The sequence below is a fragment of the Lissotriton helveticus genome, chromosome 2_2 (assembly GCF_964261635.1).
Source record: "Lissotriton helveticus chromosome 2_2, aLisHel1.1, whole genome shotgun sequence".
Taxonomy (NCBI): domain Eukaryota; kingdom Metazoa; phylum Chordata; class Amphibia; order Caudata; family Salamandridae; genus Lissotriton; species Lissotriton helveticus.
The window spans coordinates 20,489,959-20,516,052 of NC_136060.1; the positions used below are offsets into that span (position 1 = coordinate 20,489,959).

Below are 26,094 nucleotides of genomic sequence, written 5' to 3' on the forward strand. Positions count from 1 at the left end.
GTATCATCGAGAGAAACTGGAGGAATAAAAAAGATGAAGTATCCCGGGACCAATACAAGAAATCCCTTCGCATTTACAAAAGACATATACAGGAAGCTAAAGCGTTATTTTATGAAACACGTATCAATAGAGCAGAAAATGTCCAGAAAGAGACTTTCAAAATTCTCACGGAACTTAGCAAGAGAACACAACACACGGACAATACAATTAGTTGCGATGCTTTCCTGACATATTTTTTAGAGAAAGTAGACATCATTCTGAAAGAAATAAAAAATACTGCCACTGATCCAACAGATCCACAACAAGTCAAAACCCTAGCAGGGATGTTTATGTCTAGCTTTCCGCCGATTGAACCACTAGACCTGGAACTCCTGATGAGGAAAATTAAGTCAGGCTCCCCAGCGGACACTTGCCCTCCAAGCGTGTTTCGCTTAGCCCGCCCCATTTTAGAAGATCACATCCTGTCCCTATTAAACAAATCCCTGGACATGGGGCAACTACCGGCTTGCTTCAAAGAAGCCCGTGTCAGGCCACTCATAAAGAAAGTGGGGTCAGATCCCAAAGTGTTAAAGAACTACATACCGATATCCCAGCTGCCATTCCTGTCCAAAGTCTTGGAGCAGCACGTCCTGAAATCCCTATCGGCTTTCCTGGAATCTAACCAGCTGCTTCATGAAATGCAAGCGGGGTTCCGTGCTCACCACAGTACCGAGCTGGTTATGCTCTCAGTACTGGACGACCTCAGAGGTATGGCTGACGGAAAAACATCCAAGCGCCCTGATACTTTTAGATCTGTCAGCGGCGTTTGATACCGTCAGCCAGACCCTACTCCTGGAAAGGCTGACAGGATTGGGGTTTCGGGATTCAGCTTATCTCTGGCTAGAATCATTCCTGTCCGGGAGAACGCAGAGGATCCAGCTGGGAGATGGGGTGTCAGGAGTGGGGGAACTCACATGTGGGGTACCGCAGGGCTCTGCCCTATCACCCCTCCTGTTCAACCTGTACCTACAACCACTTATAAGCGCCCTGGCAGAGATGGGTTGTCGCGTGTTCAACTACGCTGATGACACCCAACTGCTGTTGAGCATAGATGACACTGCACAGGCCCTGCTACAGGCGCAGAAAGTACTTAGGTATACTGTCAACTGGATGTCCAGGAATCTCCTGAAGATCAACCCGGAGAAAACCGAAGTGCTAATAGTGTCACATACTTGCTCCCCCTGGAGCGACCTATACTGGCCTCAGGAACTTGGCCCCACCCCCAACCCCGTCAACACGGTAAAAAGTCTGGGCATTAAGGTAGATAGTGCTCTTTCAATGGTGAGCCAGGTTTCCGCAGTGGTGGGAACTTGCAATGGGCTCATAAGACAACTGCGCAAACTAGTGCCGCTTCTTTCCCAGTCCATGCTCTGCACTGTAATTTCGGCCACCATACTGTCAAGGCTGGACTACGGAAACGCACTTTACCTAGGTCTACCAAAGGTACTAACGAACCGACTGCAAGTGGTATTAAACGATGCGGCACGACTTATTTTTAAACTTCCAAGAAGATCACGTGCATCCCCATTGCTGCAGAGCCTCCACTGGCTGCCAGTAACACAGAGATCCATATTCAAAAGCCTCTGCATAGCCCACAAGGCCATCTATGGACAAGCCCCAGCCTACATTAAGAAAAAACTAGAGATCTACCGACCTGAAAGAAACCTGAGATCCTCGGAGGCCCAATTACTGGTATGCCCCCGATTTAGATTAGCAACAAAAGGTGGGAGATCTTTCTCGACCTTACTGCCAAAGATTTGGAATGAACTACCCGAAGCCTTACGTAAAGAAGGAAACCTGCTCCGCTTCAGAAAATCCCTTAAAACCATCTTATTTAGAGCAGAGGTAAATCATGTCTAGCTCCCCCACCATTGTGTCACCGTCTAGGTTGTGGTGTCTGACAGTTCAAAAGCGCCCTGGGACCTGTAGGTGATTTGGCGCTATATAAGCTGACTATAACAATAACAATAACAATAATGCTCAGTAGGATGTTGCAGAGAATTGGTTTCTCAGACGAGCATCGTACACAGGTGGAATACAGAAGGTGGTGGTAGAGACCAAGCTGGATGGAAAAATGCAACTGGGGAAACCTCAACAAGGAAGTGAAAAATTGCAGGAAAAATTCCTGAAGCACCAATTGAGCAAAACAGCTTCAAGGAGCAAGACAGCATCTGTGGCTGCTCCAAGGCAATGCCACCTGAGGCTTGGCCGTGGCCAGCAGGCACATTTCAACAAGTGGTGAGGGCATAGGCCAGCCATGACTCAGGCGCAGTCTCACGCACTGTCCCAGAGGGTGCCTAACCTCACCTTCCTGCACAGATGCTCCAGTGGCTAGAAAGCGTGTTATTATGTCTGTTGCCTGTTGAGAAACAGCAGTATAAACAAGTATCACCAGGCAACCCCAATCCCCACCAACTCACAGACCCATTTGCTATAGGGATTTTTGAACTGCACAGCAGACTTGAACCTATTTATTTAAGGATTCCCTAGAGTATGCAGGAATGTTCATACAAATGGCTATTTAATGCAGAATGTTTAATGGGATCAGGCTAAACGATTGCTATGTATATTTTGGAGATGATTGAGTAATCTATCATGTTTTAGGTATATTTCTGTATATGTTTGTATGCATATGTTATCTATATAGCACAAAGCTAGACAAAAGGCAACAGAATGCTGTACACAGTCGGCAAAGGGTGTGGTAATACCAACGCAAGAAACTTGCTACACAGATGTTGCAGGACACATTTCCAGATAACAGCGAACTTTAAAAAAATTGCCATATTCTTTCATTGAAATGTCCGGTTCAGGAGTGACATTATGGGTAATGTAAATCACATAATATCAACAGTGCTTAATTTGAGACAGTGGTTTAATTATTAATACCGGCACTTGTGACAGTCTGGCACAAGGTGGCACTGTCTGGCTAATTTAGAGATGACCACAAAAACATTTCATTATGAATTCAATATACTTTAAAAATTACAATTAGCTGTAACCCAAACCTTTTTGTGGGGGCCTGGAATAGTCTGAATTGTCAAACGTGTGTGACGGTTACTAGTTGTCATTGCCAACATGCCACTGGCAATCTGTGGTGGAAGCTGCAGTGGCCTCCTGACGAGAGCCCTGACACTTATCTTTTTACAAATCAAGCGCAAGATATCTAATACGGGTGGCAGATATCTGTGTTTGTGTAGCTGAGTCAAACTCATATTACTTCTACTTTTTTATGCACCTAACATTAATCATACACAGCTTTGCAAAACCATGCAAGAAATCCCACACAAGTAGCTAGAACACCCCATCTTGTTGGGTAACTTCAATAAGGTCATCCATCCTGCATTGGGCACTACTAGTTCTGCTAGATTACTGCCTCTTACAACTTCAAGGGCACTTAATGTGATCATTGAACAGATTTGTGCCATACATGTGCAGAGAGCTCATCATCGTGTCACTGCAATGGGTATCCAGGACAAAGCCAGAGACCTGCTGCTCTCTTTTCTCTCCGGCCGTACCCAGACGGTCACATTGGGCAATTTCCACTCTGCCCATATGACGTTACCGTGCGGTGTTCCGCAAGGCTCATCCCTAGGTCCGACGCCTTTAATATCTATGTAGCCAGAGTCATCAAGTCGCAAGGGATGGGCCTAACATCATACGCAGACGACACCCAGCTGGTACTGACGATAAAAAACAACGGAGAAAGGATAGCAGCCAACTTCCAGCACGGCATGTTGGCCATCAGTAATTGGATGGCCAACAATTGCCTTAAACTTAATTCCGATAAGACGGAGGTTATGATCTTTGGAATGCTCTCTACGATTTGTTCAAACTCCTGGTGGGCCTTAGATCTCGGTCCCCCACCCAATCCTGTCCCCAAGGTTAGAAACCTGGGATTTATCTTTGACAATAAACTGACCTTCGCATCCCATGCGAATGCAATCGTCTCCGCCTCTTTCTACAAACTCAAAACCATTAAAAAGATCCTCCCGTACCTCCCTCCTAATTCAGGAAGAACGCTGGTCACTGCTTTTGTGATGTCCTCTCTGGACTATTGTAATGGGCTTTTTAGTAACGCTCAACAAAAAGTCATTCAAAAACTGCAAGCAGTGCAGAATGCCACAGCCAGAATGCTGTCAGGTACCCCAAAATTTAAACCCATTGCCCATGTAATCAAAAGCTACCACTGGCTTGCAGTGAAGAACCGAATAAAGTTTAAGACACTGTGCATCGCCTACAAAGCTTCTCGGAATCTAGGACCACGCTTTCTCCTAAACTCTTTAGCCTTTCATGTCCCCAACAGGCCACTACACTCTTCCAACGCATACCTACTGTCGGTGCCAAGGACCAAAACCGCCTCTTGGGGCGATCGACGTTTTGTTGTCTCCACAGCAAAGCTATGGAATTCCCTTGACCTGGAGATCAGATCCTGCCCAACATTGGTGGCATTCAGAAGAAAAATAAAAACCTGGTTATTTAATCTATAACATCTCCCCCCCACTATCACGTCCGCAGCGCCGAGACGCCCTCGGGCATTTGCGCGCTTTACAAGTTTCATAAATAAATAAATAAATCGTGACAATGCAAGGGGGTACTCCTATTTTTGCCTGGATAAGACCTATGCATTCACACTTCGCTACGTAGGATCTAAAAATTTGTATTTCATAAAGTCACCTCAACCATATCATTTTTAGAATTCCGTCTCTGCAGAGCGCCTCTGTGTAATTTCTGACCTTTCGTCAAATTTATGCAGAATTTCTGCTTAGGATGTCCTCTTGAGTCACTGATTTGTTTTTGCATCTTGATATTGGACAAGCATTTTATGAGGGGATCACTAACACAGTATTTAAAACTACAATATTGAAATACAGAAATATAGGGGCCGCTTACTATACCGCCCATAAAAGCTCCGACCCTTTAGGGCTGCATCGTAATGGGCCGGTCGGTTTCCTTTCTGACCGCCTAATTATGATGGCTGTCTTAAAGTAACCATCGTGCTTTTGACGCCATTGGTATGTATCTGTATCTGGTATATTGTGATGTTTTTCACACTCGGCTGAGTGTCAGCATATCACAGTGACTTTTTGGCTTGCTTAGTCGTTTTTGTAGAATCTGTTCTGGTTTTGGCAAATTTTGTTTAGGTAGTGGGGTAACTCAGGCATTTTGAATTTTATAATTTGGTCGTGCATTTATGTTTTGTCATTAATAAGCCCCTCTGCACTCACTTTGTCTATCGCAGTAACTTGACTGCTTTTGGGACCCATTCTAACATGGCCGCCATTTTCATTGTTTCTATTTTTATCGCATTTAATGGTATATTTACCTTGGTATAATTGCTATGGAGAATGGGAGGTATAATGTAGTTCCATTCCGTTACACACAGTCTTTTGATTGGTCCCTTGTGCGCAGTGTCTCGCTGCATTAACACTAGTTTTCCTCCTTTCCAATATGGCCATCCCGGTTCCCGGGTGCATGACGTCATCTGTTTCTCGGCGTTTGTATTAAGCGGTACGCCGGTCTTCATGCCGATTCCCTGAGTGTTGTCCGGGGATATCGGGACTGAGTACTGCCGGTCTCCTGGCCGCTTAAGTAAGTGTCATGCTGGTTCATGTAACTAATTAATTAATTAATTTTGTAGCTTCAAAGCTTTTTATTCGTGAGACTAACGTCTGGCCATATCTTATTTGTAGGACACCTGGTGGCTTTTCTCGACGTGAGTGTTCCTTCCGCTTTTTCTGTTTTTATGACAGAGATGTGTGTGTATGTTATGTGAGGTGGCATTTATGATACATTTTTGTTGTTATGTTGTTTTGCAGATGACCTGTCTGGCTTGTCTTCTTGTAAGTATAAAACATCAGCGAGTTATGTGCTGATACCAATTTGGTTCATGTTCAGTACATGGTTTTGTTGATATTGAGTACTACATTTTTTCGTTCCTTTTTTCGAATAGACAGTGATTTTGTCTAATTTTTGAGGCATGTGAGTAACATTCATGTTTGTTGCACGGGGTTATTAGGTTTTCCTCACTTCTTAATGATTTACTTTAGTGTTTGTTTGGAGTTTGTGGTTGCACTAGAGGTTGTCCTTACACTAATTATAGCTTGTGGTGATAAGGCCAGGGTCTATTTGTTTTCCTTGTGGTGTGAGCTGTTTACATTACTCTTCTGTATCATACGGTATGATTTTGATATAATTATATTGTTGTCATTTTTGTAACAGATGTTATTGTGCAACTGTTCTGTCCTGATGATGGTCCCAAGGATCTATTAGACCAACGGGGGACGGAAACGTCGACGCACTACGCCATTTTTGCATAAATATCAAATCAATTGATGTCTAAATTCACCTAATGTACTGTGTTAATTCACCTAAATATGGTTGAATCAACTGTCCATATTATATGCGAAAGGTGTTTTTCTTTACTACCATTGAATGTGTATCCATTATAACTGATTGATAGTATTTTGTTGCCAGACTTTTATTTATGAAGAAATGCCAGTATGTGTACTAAGGATTCAAATCTATTTTTGATACAATAATAGTGTCTTGCATGCAAACCCTATGATTTCAATGAATTAAGTGTTCATATCTATGACACCATTTGAATAAGTGAATGTATATTTGAATGTTTCCTTCCTGGACATTTTGTTTTTGTTATTAATTATGATGGAGGCGTTCGAAAAGGAAACTGGCCTGTCATTCCGTCTGGCTTCAAATGGCCTAATTTCAAGAGTGGCGCTTTCCGCCCTTGAGATTACGATCACGGTTTCCGGCATGGTTTCCATGCTGGTCTGTCCGGCATGGAAACCATGTCGGAAAGCGTGTTACAGGGCCCCAGCAAGGCTCGCTTTGGTGCACAGCCTCCAGTTGGAGCACTTGCACCTTGTGGCAGGCACCTAAACCACACCTCCCATTACGGCCGGTTTATGGCTGCAATGCCTGCTCCCATAGCGAAATATAGGAATGCGACCGAACAGTCTACGGTCACATCCTAATGCGGCGATCAGGACCGCTGACCGGGTGTCGGTCGGGCCCATGGCAGAGTTGATGTCGGGTGTAAGTGATTCCGCCAGACTTCATAATAAGTCCCATAGTGTCAAAAATATTGATTAGAAAATATTGTTTCCCTATACTTCTGATGGTAAGTACGAAAAAACCAACAAGAACTATTGTTTCACACCAATATTGTTAAAAAAGCTTACAAAGATATTGTTTATTAAGATATGTATATACTTTAAAATAGTAAATCTTAAATTCGTTACCATAAAATATTAATGTAATATTAATTAAGTGAATTTAAATAATATTTTATATATAAATATGTTCATATATAAACACATGTTTATATGTGTGTGTGTATATATATATAATGTAACACTATTATTAAAATATATATCTTACATTACATTACATTTTTGGGGTGATTTTTTAAATTTACCACAATAAAAATATATTTGCTTTTTGAAGTAGTATATATTCACTTAAATAACTAAGGTTGCAGGGACGTTATAGTTAGGATCAGATTTTACACACACAAAACCAAAGAAGTTCAGCAGGTAACGTTAGTTATCTCAAGTAACTATAACCCATACCCTAAGGTAACTATAACTCATGCCCCCACCATGCACAGTTTTCTCATCAATAATTTTACAGTAGATGTTGCAGTGATATTACCAATGATGTCAGAAAACATGTAATGAGTGAATTAATGTGTTGGGTAATTAGCAGTGTACGGCTTGGGTGTGAGTTATAGTTACCTTAGGGCACAAGTTATAGTTACTTGAGATAGCTTTCACTATACACACCCACTCAGTCTGTGCAGCAGTAGGGAAAACTTTGGACTTTGGAGGGTTAAATGTACTATTCCCACTCCAGTCTGTGGAACAGTAGGGAAAGCACTACATTTGAAAAGAATAACATATTGAATAGCCCTATTAATGTACAACAAATATAAAGCTCTTAATATGAAAATTATTAATGTTTCTAACAATAAAAAACAATATACATGATTATTAAACAATTTAATAATGAATTATCAAGTCAAAAAAAGTATTATTTATTACTTAATTAACTTTCCACACTATACCTCCACAAACCTAGTAGCACACGCTTGAAATAATCTAATATATAACTTTAAACATAACGTTATCACACAATTTACATGACTAATTAATTAATTATACATTATTTTTTATTGTTACTTAAATTAAATTCCAACCCTATACCCCTACAAACCCAGCAGCCCACAACTAATATGTAACTTCGAAAATATAATCATTACACAATTTACATAATTAATAATCAATTAAATAATGATGAATAATGACAATAACATGAATAATTAATCAGTAGTTAATTATGCTTAATTAACTTCTCACCCTATGGCCCTACAAACCTAGCAACTCTCTACAGGGGTGTGGAATTTATTGAAATATCTACTTGTCCATGGGGCAAGTTGCTTAATAAATCTACTTGTCCTGTAACAAAATTCACTTGTCCATTTGGTGCCATGTGGCTCGGTGACAAATTATGGCAGCAATCTCATTATATAAGAGCTCTTATATGGCCTCTCTGATTATGACAGGACTCATACCGTAGTAGTTTTTGAATACTAGCAATCCCTTTATGTTTCCACGTTTCTGCAGATCTACATACTGGGACTGAAGGTAGTGGTAAGCAATAGTTCCAGGGTTGGAATGCCCTTTAAGTCTGTGCAAATCTACTAACTTACATGTTTTAAGGGTTTTCATGAACTCTTCTCTAATCTTTTCCCATACTGAGAAATGTTGGAAATTTACTCCTGACAATGGCAGACGTAAACCTTCTTCCAGGGTTGGGAAAAAAGTGGTTCATGGGAAAATGACCTTGCAAACACTCGGGTTTTCGCATGAGCAAATCTACACATGCATATTTGCTCATGATAAACTGCAGTTCACAAATATTTTCCAGGTGTACATTTCTTGCCCTACTTTAATAAATTCTTGTAAATTCATGAAAGCTATATAGCTGCACTTAATGCAAGAACATATTCCAAGGGTGCACTTTTGAGACTTTCTTTAATAATGGGGCCCTTAATTTGGTCTGGTGTTAACCACAACCTTTTGTGTTTATTAAAATTCTCTCTCCCTCTCTCTGTATCGACAGTGGCAGTAACTAATGTGGCAGTGTGCTTTTTTTAGAACAATTTTTTGTTGCTTTTGCCAATGTTTGTTATAATGGTGAGGGCCCGGCAGCTCTCACATCAAGAAGGCTTTACAAAAACCATGCCAAAACAATTCACATATTGGCAAAACTAAAATGCTGACCACTAATTTCAGACCTACTGGCTTTGCCAATGCTTGTTTATTTGTATGTTACTCATAATCTTATTGAAACTGGTTACACTGATTTTCCAATATGAAAATTTTTGCAAAATACTAGCATGCATCAACACACCTTACTAAATGATGCTGCAAAGAAACGGTACCTGAAATTTCACAGTAGTGTAGCAAATGTTTTTTTTTCCTACTTTCATTTTTATAGGAATATTTTATATTGAAAGCAAAGTCATTAATCTTGCTATCCAGCTTCTACAAATATTTGCATCTAATCAGAGAGCATTCTGGGAGCATTATGCATAGCCTCATATTGCTAAACTTTGAAACCGTGAGTACACATTTTTATACTGTAACCACTGTCAGTAGTGCAGTCAGAACTTACATTTACTTAGAGTGTGCACCCTAATAATAAAGGCTTTCAATTATTGAACCATAAATACAAGTTTGAACAGCATTAACATAGGCACACAAATAATAACTTAACTTCAGGCAGTGCCCTTCCCTGGCCCATAATGTGCTACTGAAAACTGGCAGCCAAAGGGTTTGTGCTGCAGGGGGTTGGGCCTACTTGTCCCAAGGACAAAATACACATGAACACTTGTTGCCCTTGACCCCAAACAATATGTCCTGGGCGTCGGGCTATAGGAATTCCACATCCCTGCTCTATGACACTATAAATTATTGTTAGCAATTAAATAAAAATGATAAAACACTTGAAATTTCAAATGGTATTTTGAAATATTAGTAAATATACAAACAATAATAACAACATTAATATATGAACTAATAAACATAGATAATTAAAAAACGTTTTTTTTTACTACCATATTATTGAAAACAATATTAGCAACAAAGATATTCTTGACAATGATATCACTTACCTAAAAAAAATCAATATTCTTGACAACAATATTTCTGCATCACAATATTTTTGTATCACAATATTCTTTTCCCCATATTTTCTGTAACTCAATATTTTGGCCAAACACCACATGAGACCTCCTCTCCAGGCCTCAGCTTCCCATGCTCTGTTAAAATGATTTGTTTTTCCCTTGGTGCAATCCCTGCTATAACGGGATGTTGGCCATGCCTGACTCTGTGTCTGGTTAATGGGTAAATCTTAGAGTAGTCATGTTGAAAAGGCAAATGTTATACATTATATGTAGGAGTCCAGGACCATCTAAAATCTGTTACATATAAGCAGTTGATTTGCTGTGTCATAGGATCATTTTCCAGAATTCATGGGATTGGGTCACACAGCAAACTGACAACATTGCCTATTGGAATATCGTACAGGAAATACTGTATCATCAGCACAGAGAAACTGTTGCATCAGCCTAGGTTGGTGACTTCAACCTAGCCCCTCTGACCCCTGTGAGGGTTAGGACTTCTAGCCAATATTCCTAGTGCATTGCTGCCATCTGCGGAAGCTTTAGATAAATCATTACTGTATTTGTTGTGTACACTTTTACTCTAGAAATAGGGTTGACTGCCTTCCCCTTCCTCACACCCATATACTACACAACACTAACTTCACCCAGCCTTGGAAAGGAGCAGTGTGCAGCTGTGGGACGAGGGGGATACAGAACCTTGGCAGACCAATGCCATAAGGGTAATAGGAAAACTATCCTACAGTGGTAACAACCACATCTAAGAATCTGACAGGCACCATTATTGCCGACTGTGATACTGATTCCTGCACTACTCCAACATAAAAGCAGCGACCAGAGACCTGACCGACTTTGAAAAACTTGATGAGTCCTATCTGTAGCCAAAAAACCTCATTACCAGTATTTATAGGGTACTGCAAAAGAGTGGATGGGCAGGGAGGGGTTTTACTAGCATAGGAGGGAAAGCGAATTAAATGAATTGATTACTGACTAGGTTTCATGAGGCATCATTGTGGTCCGATACCCCAAAGACATTCAGAAGCATATGATTTGATGTACATGCCTACACCACATCTTCCCCTGTGTGCAGGCAAGCTACTGGTGTTATTTGAAGTACAGATATTTTGGAGAGAGGTTCTCTCCATACTGGGCCAGTGCCCTCTAGCCTTTAGAGGGACACCACTGCAGTGATTAGGTCCTGTTTTCACACATGCTTGGAGGCACAATGCAACCTATCACTGTATTTTGGAAGGAGAAGTTCCTAACCTGTTGCCCTCAAGTATTATCTCAGTTGGAGACTAAATTCATTGCTAGAGGGACTCTATTAATACACTATTCCCCCAAACTTGAACAATTCTGTTTGTCACCTCCTAGACTGGGAGCACTCAGACTGATTTAACTTCGTACAAGGGAAACTCGGGGGCAATGGGATGTGGTAGGTCCCTAAAGTTAGCTGTGTTCCAGTACTGCTGCACTTCAAGGATTGCAAGGGGGTTTGAAGCTAGAATTAAAGGATTAATCATCTACCTTCATCTCTCAGTACCACACTGTACCTACACTAGTTTTCGATGGGTACATGGGGATGCAAGGGAGGAAAGTAAGGTTTTTGTTTCTGTGTTGATGTATATTTGTTTACACCACAAATTTACTTTCCGTTTTGACATCAGTGCATTTGTAATGTATTTTGATCTGTGAAATTAAATAAAATCATTCGAGAAACATGTATTTGCAATGCAATAGGTCTCGCATTTGGAAGACTTAAAGCAATTGGTGTTGGAAATGAAGATATGTGTTTTGGTTTTGAGTGTAGTGGATGTATGTGGTGGGGAGTGGAATTATGTGGGTTATATCAGAATTGTTAGTAGTGGAATTGTGTGGGGTGTGGTGTGGAGTGTGGTGGAATTATGTGGCATGGTGAATAGATAGGGGTGAGAGCTGCACAGAATAGAGAGAATGGAAGATATAGAGATATAGGTAGTATGTGCATTGAGTGATGAATGAATTCGAGACAGAGGAGCAGAAAAAACCTGTGAGAAAGAAGGGGTGAGCAGGCCACAGACGCATCAAGTGGAAAGTCCAGCGTCGCCTCCAGGCTATGGCGGAGGAGCTTGCCCCCCCCCGACAGCAGCCTCGGAACGTGAAAATAAAACGATATTAAAGCATGTTTATTATTCTTTTGTTTTTCTTCTAAGTATTGGGGGTGGTGGGCACTGCTATCAGTGCACAAGTCGGTTTGGCCAGCCATCTTAGGACGGCCAACCCGACATGCGCACTGAGCTGTCTCCAACCCGAGCTGCGTTGCCGGGTTGGAGACATCAGGCACAGACACCCAGTCTCTCTGGGAGCACAAATCAAGGGCGCTCAGGCCAATCTTGATGCTGCTCTCATGCTGCCAGCAACTTGAGAACAGCATTTGCATTGGCCACCGGGGAGTCTGGGAGCCTTGCCTCTAGTGGACTGAAGCCAGAGAGGAGCAGAAGAGCGGTGAAGAGGCAGGTAAGTTATTTGTTTTTGTGTTTTGTTTTGTGTTATGTCATCGTCCCACCCCCCCACTTTACTACTTTGGTTTGACACTAGCTGTTACTGGGAAGGAAATGTGTACACAGACGACACTCTTAAGAAGAGGAGGAGAGCGTGGGTTTGAGGGACGAAAACTTTGAAAAGTCACAGGAAAGAAACTGTGCTTAGTGTGTGTGAGCAGGCAGTATAGAAAGGACATAGGGAGCATGAGGGAGGAATGAGAGGGGGCACTGGGATTGCAAGATGACAGGGAGTTGTGGCAGTGTGAGGGAGAGATGAGAGGGGTAGTGAGTGAGTGTGTGTGTGTGTGGGAGAATTGACGGTTGGTGGAAGTGCAATGGAGAGGTGTGTTGGTTTGGAATTGTTTGTTGTGGATTTGTGTGGTGTGGGATTGTGTGGTGTGGTGTGAAGGTGTGTAGTGAAAATATGTGGCTTGTCAGTGACATACCTTTAAATATTGTTTCCTATAAGGACTACCCATTCATAATCAAAATGGTGACTGTGCTTGTCAGTTCCTTTCTTCACAGAAAACAATCATGTAATGACCAAGAACCAGTTCATTTTATCCTTCAACCAATGTAATGGTCCCTACACTCCACCAAATAAATCACTCCTTTTTTCCAATCTGCCTTTCAAAAATAAGCATAGGAACAATTAACCACACTAATGAAAATAATCAAAGAAACATAAATTGAGTCCACACTGTTTACTTCACAATGGGAATGCGTATTGGATATGCAAGATTATTATACACACTAATAGATCAGTAGTTTACAAGGTGCCCCAGAGAGAGAAGCGGGAGGGGTGGTGTATTGGTGTGGGGAATTGGTGAGGAAGAGAGTGAAGATTCATAAGTGACAGTAAAATCAGCAATTGTCGATCATTTGACAAAGTTACAGACTATGTACACAAAAATTAGACCAACAGGTTCATTGGATTATTCAGAAATAGTCATACTCCAAGCAGTACAATAAATGAAAGCAATGGGGTGTGGAGTTGACGATAGAGAATAAACAGATGTCGACGTTTCGACCCTCAGACGTGCAGATATCAGTGGTTATCTTGCTGTGGGGTCTTCATCAGGACTGGAGGGGACACACAACCTATTTAATATATAAATATGTATTGTAAATACGGGAAGCAATATCCCTGTATCTATTTCAGACGTTTAAAGCACATCACCCCAATATGGGTTAAATTAAGGTCAATATATAGCATCCCATACGAATTATTGGGACAAAGTCAACACGAAGAATGCAGTTAATTTAAATAGCGCTAGAGCGTCAGACTTATTTAATACCATCTAGTCAGGAGCACTTGAGGATAGGCCAGATCTAACAAGGTGGACGGTGTCAAGAATGGTGACTGCTCAGGAATACAGCATGGTCAGCGTTGTGCCAGAGCAATGTCTCGGCCACGGAATAATATGCGGCTAAATACATCACATCGTAGAGATACCAGTAATTAAAACTTACCACAAACGTGGTATTAACAGGACCAGATCTCGTTTGAAGTCAGTATCACGAGTAGATCTGTAGAATAAGTGTATCAAGGTTTTAGAGAGTGCACTATTTAATTAACAAAAGGTGGTATTTAGTAACAATGGTGAGGAACTCACCGTAGTTTACACCAATCATTGTAGGAATGTTTCGGGTTAGGGTTAGGGTCACAGACACCATCGATAGTCAAATCTGGCAAATACAAGGCGGAGGCGAATGTTAGGGAAACATAAGGAAACTCAATGTATTTTCCCAGGGGCTCGAGGATAGAGCCGCACCCGGAAACAATAGGCCGGCCAGGGGGGTCGACCATTGATTTGTGTATCTTGGGTATAGTGTAGATAGTGGCCAACCGTGGATGTGGTTTGTTCAGAAAATTAAATTCCAGTGTACGACGTACCTTCCTTTTTTAGACTATACAACGAGAGTTTTCCTACCTGACCGCCACGGACCACGATTCCAGCCGGACGTGTCCGCACTACGGCAATTGGGTGAGTCCCGATTCCGTCTATAATGCAGTAAGCAGTCTGACCACGCCAGTTTCCTTATGTTTCCCTAACATTCGCCTCCGCCTTGTATTTGCCAGATTTGACTATCGATGGTGTCTGTGACCCTAACCCTAACCCGAAACATTCCTACAATGAACCTGTTGGTCTCATTTTTGTGTACATAGTCTGTAACTTTGTCAAATGATCGACAATTGCTGATTTTACTGTCACTTATGAATCTTCACTCTCTTCCTCACCAATTCCCCACACCAATACACCACCCCTCCCGCTTCTCTCTCTGGGGCACCTTGTAAACTACTGATCTATTAGTGTGTATAATAATCTTGCATATCCAATACGCATTCCCATTGTGAAGTAAACAGTGTGGACTCAATTTATGTTTCTTTGATTATTTTCATTAGTGTGGTTAATTGTTCCTATGCTACTGGGACTCTTTCTTTTCACTTACTTGATAACCCAGGTCCCGTAACTTTAACTGGGTCAACCCCCCTACCAATATCTTTCAAAAATAAGGGCTTCAGGGAGACTCTCCCACCACTCATTCATCTGTGGCTCCTCTGCAATGGCCCCAAAAAATGGCAGGAAAGGAAAAATAAAATGATAGTAAAGACTTGTTTTATTTTTCCTTTCCTGCTGAGTCTTGGGGACGGGGACAAGGGGATTACAGGAGGAGTGGTAGTACACTACCTTCAGTGTGCATGACGGTTTGGCCGGCGTCTCAATCCAGCCAAACAGTCATGCACATTGAAGCTCTCTCCAACCCAGCTGCAATGCTGGGTTGGAAAGAGCAGGCACAGACTCCCAGTCTGTCTGTGATTGCAAATCGAGGCCTCTCAGGCCAATCCTGAAGCTGCTGTGTTGCATGAGAGCAGCTTCAGGACTGGCCGCAGGGCAGTCTGGGAGCCAGTGCCGGCAAGAAGAGAATCAGAAAAGTGTGATGCGGAAGAGAGCAGGCGTTTTTTTTTTCAATTATTATTTTTGTATTGCGCCCGTCCGTGACCACTATGCTCCCCCTCCCCCGCCTGTCCTATCACTTGTCCACAACAATGGCCACCACTGCATTCACTGGCATCCGTTGCTTGGAAACTTCCTTAGGCATCATCCAAGAGTTTGCATAATTTTAAGGCAGCACACACACAAAAACAGTGGACCTTCGTAAGTTGTAATTAGAAAACAAGGTTTAGGCAACAAAGAGAAAAAGCTTCAATCACAAAACTACAGAGCCACAAAGAAAAAGTGAGTAAACATCCTCCCATTCAAAACACCCACAGTATACACACACCAACTAGAACCTATTCACAGGCACACTGCCCACAAGATGCTGACAATGATGCCGCCGCCACTGTGCGCACCCAGAAGTATTGTCAGAGAGTCACTACCGAGTGAATTCTATATGTGTGATCACATCAGACCAGTCCTTATTTGTATGGCAGTGCAAACAATTAATACTTGTTAGACGAGCAATACTGGTAGTGGCATCCACTAATAAGGACTAGTCTGATGTTTGTCATATTGTTTTTTGTATATACTTGTTTGTTTATTGATTTGTTTTTTTCAAGTATTTCTGTTTGAAATGTGCTTTATGTCAATGTTTATCTGTATTTACGCATATTGTACAGTGTCTTCCTCTATGACGTGAATCAAATGTCGTAATAGTTTGTACTATGAATGAAATAAGAAAAGGTGAACTTAAAGCACTACAACCACTTAATGTCTAAAGGTGGTGATTCCTGAAAGTATCATTAGAACAGGGGACGTCCTAAACACCCCCTCTATTTCCCTTAGTATTAAGGTGGACTTGTTTGGACGTAAGTATAGGCCCAACCCCTTGTTGTAATAACCAGATAAACAAGCTGAGGCAAACAATAAAAGAAAATAGTGCCACAAACGAACCTAAATAAAAAAAGGAAGAACACATGTAACAGGGACAGTCTGCTACGAGGGTCTGAAATAGCAAAAGGCGGAACAATTTAACCATATTCTCCAATCAATAGCAGCTATTTACAGAGGTCATAAACTGGGGCAAAAAGAAGACATATGAGGTGCTTCAAGCCAATGTTACATCATCTCCTTGTGTTTGCAATGTTCCAGATACAGCATGTCTTGAGGCGAGACCTAAAAATAACTGTGTCGCCTTTTTAAATAAGTTAGTTGGAATAACACCTTTTCGTTACACATCACAAAGCGTATTTCTTATATAACACATCGCTTCCAAGGAATCCATGTCCACAGAAAAGATTTTGTTTTTTGGCGCAAGTCTTCAACAATAAAAAAACATGTGTTCAACTGTGTCATATACAGCCATCAAAAACAGGTTAAGTACTAACTTACCAGACTGTCAGCCGCTAAAGGACAAAGGCAACGGCTCTACTGGAGCGGAAGTCAGTGAGCACCTCTGACATCTTTCCCTGGTGCAGTAAACCTTTAAGATGCTAAGCTCAGAACTTTTGTTGAGAACGTGTAAACTATTATGAATGTTACATTGAATTCATACCTACATTTCCCTTTTTTCTATTTGTACAGTTAAATCGGAGTGACAGTGACAGCTCCACGTTGGGAAAAAAGTGTCCGTTTGTGAGAAATGCTTCAGAACGGCGCAGCTTAAGAGTTAAAAGGGTAAGTGCCTGATCCTTTTTTATGTTTTCCTGTAGGCTGTTTGATTACTAATTGGTTGTACATGCCGTGCACCTATTTTTGCACATGTTTTTTTCCCCTTTTTTAGTCTCCCTTTAATAGGATGTTTTGAACCACAGAAGTGAGAAGTTTAGATACAAAATGTTGCATGACAGTAGTACAATAACCTTGTTCGGTGACTGTTTACATGTAGGTAGATTCCATTTCATGAACTTTTCAATTAATCATATGTTAACGTTTTAATGACTTTATTGTGTGGCTTCACCTTAATAGTGTTGTCATTTATTAATGCCCAATTCAAATAAATGTTACCTACCATACTTTTTCAGCACTTTCTTATTTTAAATTTGTAATATAATACGTCGTTTTGTCTATTATGAAATATATGATAGCCATTATATATGTATGAATAGTGATGGGTTATTTTACTAGACAGATGCATGTCTACAATTGCAGTTTAAATTAAAGTCCTTATTGGGTGTGAAACTCTTTAGATACTATAAAATGAAAATGTAAAAAGGCAGAGTACCTAATTATAATGTTAATGTTAATGAAACTCATACACCGCGCGAATACCCTGAGGTGTCTTGCCGCTGAACTGGAATGTAAGCCCTGTGGGAATAGAAGAGGAAGGTTTCATTTAAAAACAGCCAAGTTTTCAATTTTTTTCTGAAAGAAAAGAGAGAGTTGACCTCTCTCATGTCAGCAGGAAGAGTGTTCCATAATTTGACCGCACAGTAAGCACTACTGCAGCCTCCACCATCCCACATCGGCTGTGAGATACCACGGATGTTGATTCATCAAAATGCTTGGGTTAATGGAAGTGGCATCACACATCATTTGACATCAATGACATCACATGAAGTGACATCTTATAAACTTATGATCTTTGACCCTTAATCACAGGTAGTGATGCTTCATGAACTTGATTCTGATAACGTTACAATGAATGACATTGCTGGACTATAGTGTATACCTCAAAGAGAAAATGGATTGATAAAGAACAGGAAGATCATGAAAAAGATAATTTTTTTTAATACTTTTCACCCACCGTTATTTCTACCATGTATTGTACATGAACTATCTCATTAGCTTGATTTAATCCTTATTGTTAATTCAGTAAAAGAGGCGCAGTTACTGCCAGCCTTGCTTCTCGTAAGCAAGGGCTATAAGTGCAAAGTGTATATTTTCGCACCGCTTGCAGGCTTTTAAAACACATAACTAAAAGGCATTGTCATTTACAATGCCAAAAGCTCAAGTGCATGCAAATGCGAGAGCTATTGCATTGCAAATGCTTGTTCATTAAAGGAAGTAGTTATGCCAATTAGCATATTTGTTGACTAACTGGTCCACGCTGTCAATCCTTCAAATCAATTGAATTTCTCTTCTTAATTTTTTGTTCTATAGCTCCCTATGTGATGGTTGGGACTACTTGTTCAATGGAATGGAATTCGGAAGTGCAGGTGTTATTGTGAGCTGTAGCATAGTGATCAGCCAGTGAAAGCTTGAGAGCCAGGTTGCAGTTCCCAAGAATCCATTCAAATCAAACTCCTAAACTGAGAAATTTGAGGGCGACCTTGCAATAAACCAATGGCAAGCAGGCACACTTATGAAAAAATAGAACAAAACAAGATGTAAAACTTTACAAAAAGTAAATCATGAGATCCTTATCCAAATAATCTGTTGGTTCGAAAAAGTCTTCTGCATGGTAATGGAAATGCACCCTGGCCCTGAGTGCCCTAATATAATGATGTCTGGATCCTTAAAGCTGATTTTTGTTGTCATAGGCAAACACAGATAATATGTGTGTGCCATGACATAGGCCTGTCTCACGGATTGCGGTCTTGTTGGACCATCAGGTGTCCTCATATCGCTACCCTCATAGTGGTGAAAGGCTACTGCCTTCGCCAGTAGTTAAGCATCATGAGCGCAGTGGTGGCAGCATACCGTTTACTGATCAGTAGAATAAAAAGGTCCTTTTTAACTTGTGTCACTGGAGTGAGGCCTACAGGCTCACTTATTTTTAAAATTCCGCTGCTGTGTGTTTAAGCCATCCTTGGCCTACATTGGTTTGTTATAAAGTGCTGTGCAGTGCAGAAGTGGTTTATCTGCACTGGGTGTATGTTTGTCTGGGAAGGGAACAATAAAGGCATAAGGCAATGCTGGGCAGTTCAGGCAGAGTGAATGCTGGATAGATGTGTGTTAATGAGTGGTAAAATATATGAAGGATGCAGTGCTGTGCAGTGCATGCATTGTGAATGCTTGTTCTTGATGTATGTGTGCCTGTGAGTGGTACAATTCATGGAAGGCCCGGGTTCCATTTGAGAGACCGAGGCCGGCTTGGTGAAACAAGGAGAGGAGGTACAGAAATTCCCCAGACAGATGTGTGTATTGCTGCATTCCTGTAAGTTGAGTAGGACACACACTGGAGAGGGAAGAGCCATACTTCCTCTCTACACTTCATAGGGTGCTCTCTGATTCAGTGAGAGGTCACAAGGAAGGGGCCTGGGCACATTTTAGGAAGGAGATAGAGAATCATAAAGATTAGGGCTGTGGGCCCTGGCTAATGTTTTCATGCTAGTTCCCAAGCAACCTTGAGCCCTCCTCTCACACCTGCCCAGGCCCTTTAAGGGTTTGTTGGGTGAACCCCAAAACATTCACCTCCATTTTGTGAGCTACAGTTTCCCTGTGTCGTAGATTGAAGTGAACAAAGGACCAGGAGGTGGTAAGAAGGCAGACTAGTGTTGTCTCTTTCCTAAAATTTGAAAAGCGGTTTGCCTCCACCCGTGATTGCATAATTTTCACTTGTTTGCGAGTGGTTGTTACAGTTTAAAAAATGAAGTTTTTAAATGGCCCGTGATTTCATCATTTTTCACTTGTTTTGTTTAGAAATGTGTTTTTTACTTGCCCGTGACTGTTTCATTTTACCTGTTGAATTGTGGGATTTGCAGTCCAAAATCAGTTTTTTCACACTGCCGATCACTACCTGTTTTTCCCTCCTCATTTCTGACTTGCTCTGTGCTCAGAGCTGTGTGTTAAGCAATCCACCCCAGCTCACATTTTGTGTTAGCAAGTGATTGAAACCAAATTACCCCTTAGCAACAGCAATATTTTCTACATCAGAGAGTGAACAGAGGGTGCTCTGAGACAGCAGTAATCTGCTGTTATCTGTTTATGCTGTGTTTCTTAAGGATTGTACACTCGTTTTTTTTGGCTAGGAGAGAGTAAAGCTTTGAACAAACAGTAATGTTAGAGGGCAAAGCTTGTAAGGCCCTTGCCTGTAGAACTCCAAAGTGTGGATTGCGCCTGTCTGTCTCCTAGGAGATTCTGAATTGAGGAGCAGTTTCCAACTCCCTGGCCAGAAAACATTGCTTGTGGTCGCAGGGGCATTATATAGGCTGCTATTGGATGTTACATGTGAGGGCTGATGGGTGGTCGCATCTGGTGTTTCTACTGGATTAGGGTTAGTGTTCTCATTGGTCGGGTAGTTGAGGGTACTGATTGGTTCCTAAGTCAGTGATTCTATTGATGTAGGGCTTAGGGCTAGTTATATGATTGGGGTATAGGTTTAGGATTTCAGTTTGGTTGCTGGGGCTGTGCTTTGTATTGGATGTAGGGCTTAGTGTTTCCAGCTTAAGTGGCTGGTGGGACTAGGGTTGTGACTAGGGTTGGGGTTAGGTTTCTATTGGACGTAGGGCTTAAGGTTTCCTGCCTGATTGGCTGCTGGGACTGGGGATTTGATTGTCTGTAAGAGGATGGTGTTCTATTGGTTCTAGGGCTTAGGGCTAGTGTTGTGACTGTCTAGGGTTAGGCGTAGGGTTCTCATTGGCCGACCAACACCCTCCTCTTCTTTCTACCACAATAACACAACCGCACAACACTTATTCTCTACTACACCACACACATTACCTCTTGCAGAAAACTAGCCTAAGACAAACACTCTTAACTCTACTTGATTCCCTCTTACACACAACATACACTCTACTCACAAATGCATCACCACCTCCTTTACCTTACAACTTCCACTCTCAGACAATACTTTACAAACAAATCCATCTTATAAAACAAATACATCACCTCCTTTCACTACTCCTCAAAAACAAAACATATCTCACACACCAGCACAATAAAATCTATCAAGCGCAGCACCTCATAATACCATCACAAACTACAAACATACTCCCACCTTTTAAACTACACAAATGAACAAACTTTCGATCTTCCACTACACCTAACACATATGCAGCAACACAGCAACTCTCTTTTTACCGCATCTCATCCGTTGGACAGTTTAGAACTTTACCACATGACCCACATGCTGCACCACCACCCCTAACTCATACACCTTCTGCCCTAAACAGACAGGAAGCAAAATAAGTAATGTGCCACACCTCACAACTTTGCTGCTCCATGTCTACTGCGCAACAAGGTTACACCACAAGCACAGCACACTAACTCACTCTCAAACACCGTCTCTACCACCTACACAGGCAGACCCATCAAAATGCTTTCTTTGCCTGCTGGACGAAGATCACAATACAGAAAAGCTACACAATGTCTATCCTCCTATACCTAATACCAACACAAAGGACACACCAGATACAAGCCCACAAAATACAGCTCCCTCCTCTACAAATCAAAGTCTTACTATCTCCAAAACACATTCTCTAAACTGTCTAGTAATAAATGCTCGATTACTCTCCAAGAACAAACATCACATCCACGACCTCATTGACGCAAAACCTGACATACTATTCATAACTGATTCATGGTTGGTAGATAATATGGCTCCAGTCCTGCATGAAGTTGTTCCTCTAGGCTATCAAACTTTCACCCAAAATCGTGTAGGAAATAAAAGGAGGTGGCCTAGCTGTTTTGTTCAGGCAAACATTAAATATCACTAAAGTTGACAGCGTCTCTATAAAAGATGTTGAGGCCCTTTTCACCAGTTGCAATCCTACACCATCTTCCTCCTGTAACTTCCTGCTCCTTTACAGACCTGCACTTAGCAATGCAACATTCCCAGACACATTTCTAGACACGGGTTCAAACCTGAGAGCAGTACACTCGAACCTATGCATTCTGAGTGACCTCAACATTTGGTTTGACACTCCCAAGATGCCCCATCCAAAAACAATCTTCGCTGGCCTAGACACACTGAACCTGCATCAGATCATCGACAAACCCACACACAACACTGGACACATCCTAGATACAGAATTAATTACCTTTCAAACAATAACTCCGTCACATGGTCAGACCACCGTTTGCTTGCTTTCCAACATAAAACAACACTAAGAGACTCACCTAAAACCACCTTACGTGCATCCATCTTTCGACCATGGAACAAACTTTGGAACACTTAAAAACACAACTAACATCAAGTACAGATCTAGAAACAATCAATTCTGTTAAAAAACTATATCAGTGGCTACAGGAAGCTTTTGATATCCCAATACCACAAAAAAACACAGAACTGAACTAAAGAAAACAAGCACCTAGGAGAAATACAGAGATAAAAGAGATAAAGCTACAAATTAGAAAGCTAAAACGTGCCTGGCTCAAAACAAACGCCAATCAAGACAAACTTCACCTACAGAAAGTTAACAGATTATACAAATCAGCTATCAAAAAAGTGAAGAAAAGATACTTTTTCAGACAGAATTCAAACTGATAAATGTGCAAATAAAGAATTCTATAAAATTCTCAATGTATTTTGTATACCATATTGCCTAGAAGGGGCTTATTCCATTACTTAAGGTTTCACAGACAAACTAGCAAATCACTACACGGCCAAAGCAGACACATTGGAATCATACTTAAAACAAGCATTTACAATGCAATGGTTTTGCCTTTGTTAAAGTTAGAGCTATTGGCATTGCTCTTGACATTATTTTTATTAATGTTTTTTTTTAACATAAATAAATGGCATTGTCATTTACAATGCCACTAGCTTTATCTCCCGCAAATGACACACACAGAGCCCCCCCCACACACACACCCACACAGAGCCCCCCACACACACAGCCACACAGAGCCCCCCACACACACACAGCCACACAAAGCCCCTCACACACAGAGCCACACAAAGCTACCTACACACACAGCCACACAAAGCTTCCCACACACACAGCCACACGGAGCCCTCCACACACACCCACACAGCACAAGCAGGCAACAGGGGCACACGGAGGCACAAGCAGGCAACAGGGGCACACGGAGGCACAAGCAGGCAACAGGGGCACACAGAGGCACAAGCAGGCAACAGGGGCACACAGAGGCACAAGCAGGCAACAGGGGCACACAGAGGCACAAGCAGGCAACAGGGGCACACAGAGGCACAAGCAGGCAACAGGGGCACACAGAGGCGCAACAGGGGCACACGGAGGCACAAGCAGAGTCCATAAAAAAAACGGCTTTTATTTTGAATGTGGTACTAGGCCTTATGGATGTGCACTAATTTCGCTTCCAGCACTGACATTCATTACCTCTTTCACCAGTTGTTACTCAGTCTATACGCCAAAATATTGTTGATTCTGTCTTATTAGCTCAAACCTGGAAATTCTCCATGCTGTCTTCCTAATTCTTTATCAATGGGTATTTACATTTTGTCTTTGCCTATTGCTTAACCACTGGAAATACAGACAACCCAATTACACATAGACAACCACACTACACAGATGCACCCACCCCTGCACAGTACCACACAGCCCTCCCTACAGAGGCACACCACAGTGCAGACACACTAATGCAGAAACTCTATCATGCACAGACGTTCGCATGTACAGACACACAGATCCCCTTTAGACAGAAGTACATACTCCCAGTAGGCTGACACACACACACACTCACCTTGAAGACAAAGATACCCAGATTTCAAAGCACACACATACCCTGCTGCACATGCATACACGCACCCCTGAAGTATACTTTCAAATGTCAATACTGGGCATTTATACACATACCCTGCTAGAAAGCCAAGGCAGGATGTAGTAGCCAAAGACAGACGTTTTCACATTCTCAAATACAGTGCGACACTGGAGTGGTCCACATCGCTCTCCGACTCTGAAACTCGAAGCTGGTTGCCCAGTTCCAACATCGGCAGCTCTTGTCGGTAAGCCACATCGTCTCCAACTGAATAGTTTGGCATCATTTTCAAACAATATACCAAAGAGGAAGGGTGGATGTTGGGATACAAACCTAGAGTACGTGGAGCTGCGCGCCGCAAGTGCTTGAAGAATATAGGTTCGGTGTGGAAATATTTCCTCGGAGAGTTTGTGGGCCTTGGTCCAGCAGTCCTTGTCTAACAGCACCAAGACCTGCTCTGAAGCGACGGAAAGCAATGTTTTAAACATGCGTTCGAAAGCAGGAAATGGCGGCCACCAGTGAAAGGCTGAGAGCCCTCGGCTCGTCCACTAGAGCGGGTGGGCCCTCTCAGCTGCAGCGAGCAGGCAGTTCATGGGAACCACTAAGCGTGCAGGCCCCGCATTCCGCGATTGTCATATGTGCCGGCACCAGGCCCGCGGAGAGGCAGGGGAGGGACAGGGCGGAAGTAATGAATGCTCCCGGGCTTAACCACTGAACGGCAAGTATATGGAAAACAGGAGCTGTAATTAACACACCAGGCACTGGGAAGCAGGGAGGGTTCAAAAACGGCGCCATATCTTTTCATATGCAACTTTGTGCATTCACAGCCGGTTAATAGACACTATTTTATACTCTGAAAATAAATGTCAAAAGAGCACGTGCTAACAATGGGAATACATGAAGTTCATAAAATCACAGCGCAGGTGCAAGCACTATAGCCTTAGCTGTAATTTATAGAATAATATGCCACCATTTACATTTTATTCTGAGGCACTTAAAGGTAAGGCTTCGGGAGGGCAGTTGGGCCAAGGGGTAGCATGGGGCACTTGTCCCAGCTTTTAGCTGAGTTGTGACATCACAGGCAAATGATTGGCAATAATAACAGGCTCTAGGAGGCGCTCCACGGATCACATCTGCCGATTCTATGCGCTGTAAGTAACCGTCGGTACTATGAACCAATGTATTAGTGCTCAGCCAACCTGGGAAGGATAAAAGGTGGAGTTTGCCTTACCATGACTCAAACCGACAAGAAAAAAACGTATATAAATTGCAACGATTCTTTTTTTTATTTAAACATTAGCTATAACAATCGATTAAAAATAAATTGTAGCAATAATGCTAGACCATAGAAACGACTCTTGGGGAACATGTGAAAATCGGGAATCTTATTTTAAACATCAGAATCTCCAAAAAGTGAGAGGAAGGTCGAGTGCAGAAGTCCCTAGGAGGCTGATGCCGGGAAAGGTGTCAGGTTTTGTCCGAGCGGCGTAAATTAACAGGACATAAATTCATTTCCGCCTCTGGAACGTGGCATCCGCCGTTCACGCGCATTTGAAGGATGCGTGTCTACTCAGTCTAACTGACCCTCGGCTTTCCCCTTTTAGCTTCTTCCGGACCGAGCCTGCAATTTCCGGAAACTTTCTTTCTTTTTTGCCTGCCTGGCTCTCGTGGAAAGAGAGCAAGCGCCCCTGCTGCGTAGGAATGTTTACATGTAGGAGGAGTCGCCCTCGAACGCCTTTGTCCCAGAAAGGATAGAAGGTATGGGGCAGGGTCAGTAACCGTGCATGAACATGCGCCCCTTGGTCGGGGAGGTTTCGCC

The 26,094-nt window shown here is 42.1% G+C and overlaps 1 protein-coding gene across 1 annotated transcript in view; it reads left to right on the forward strand.

Moving 5' to 3' along the window:
• The window catches only part of WWC2 (WW and C2 domain containing 2), a 1,026,812-nt gene that overhangs the window by 929,671 nt on the left and 71,047 nt on the right, over positions 1-26,094 (forward strand). Inside the window, exon 20 of the mRNA XM_078677991.1 lies at positions 17,298-17,390. Within this exon, the coding sequence (XP_078534117.1) occupies positions 17,298-17,390 (93 nt within the window). The remainder of the gene's footprint in view (positions 1-17,297; positions 17,391-26,094) is intronic.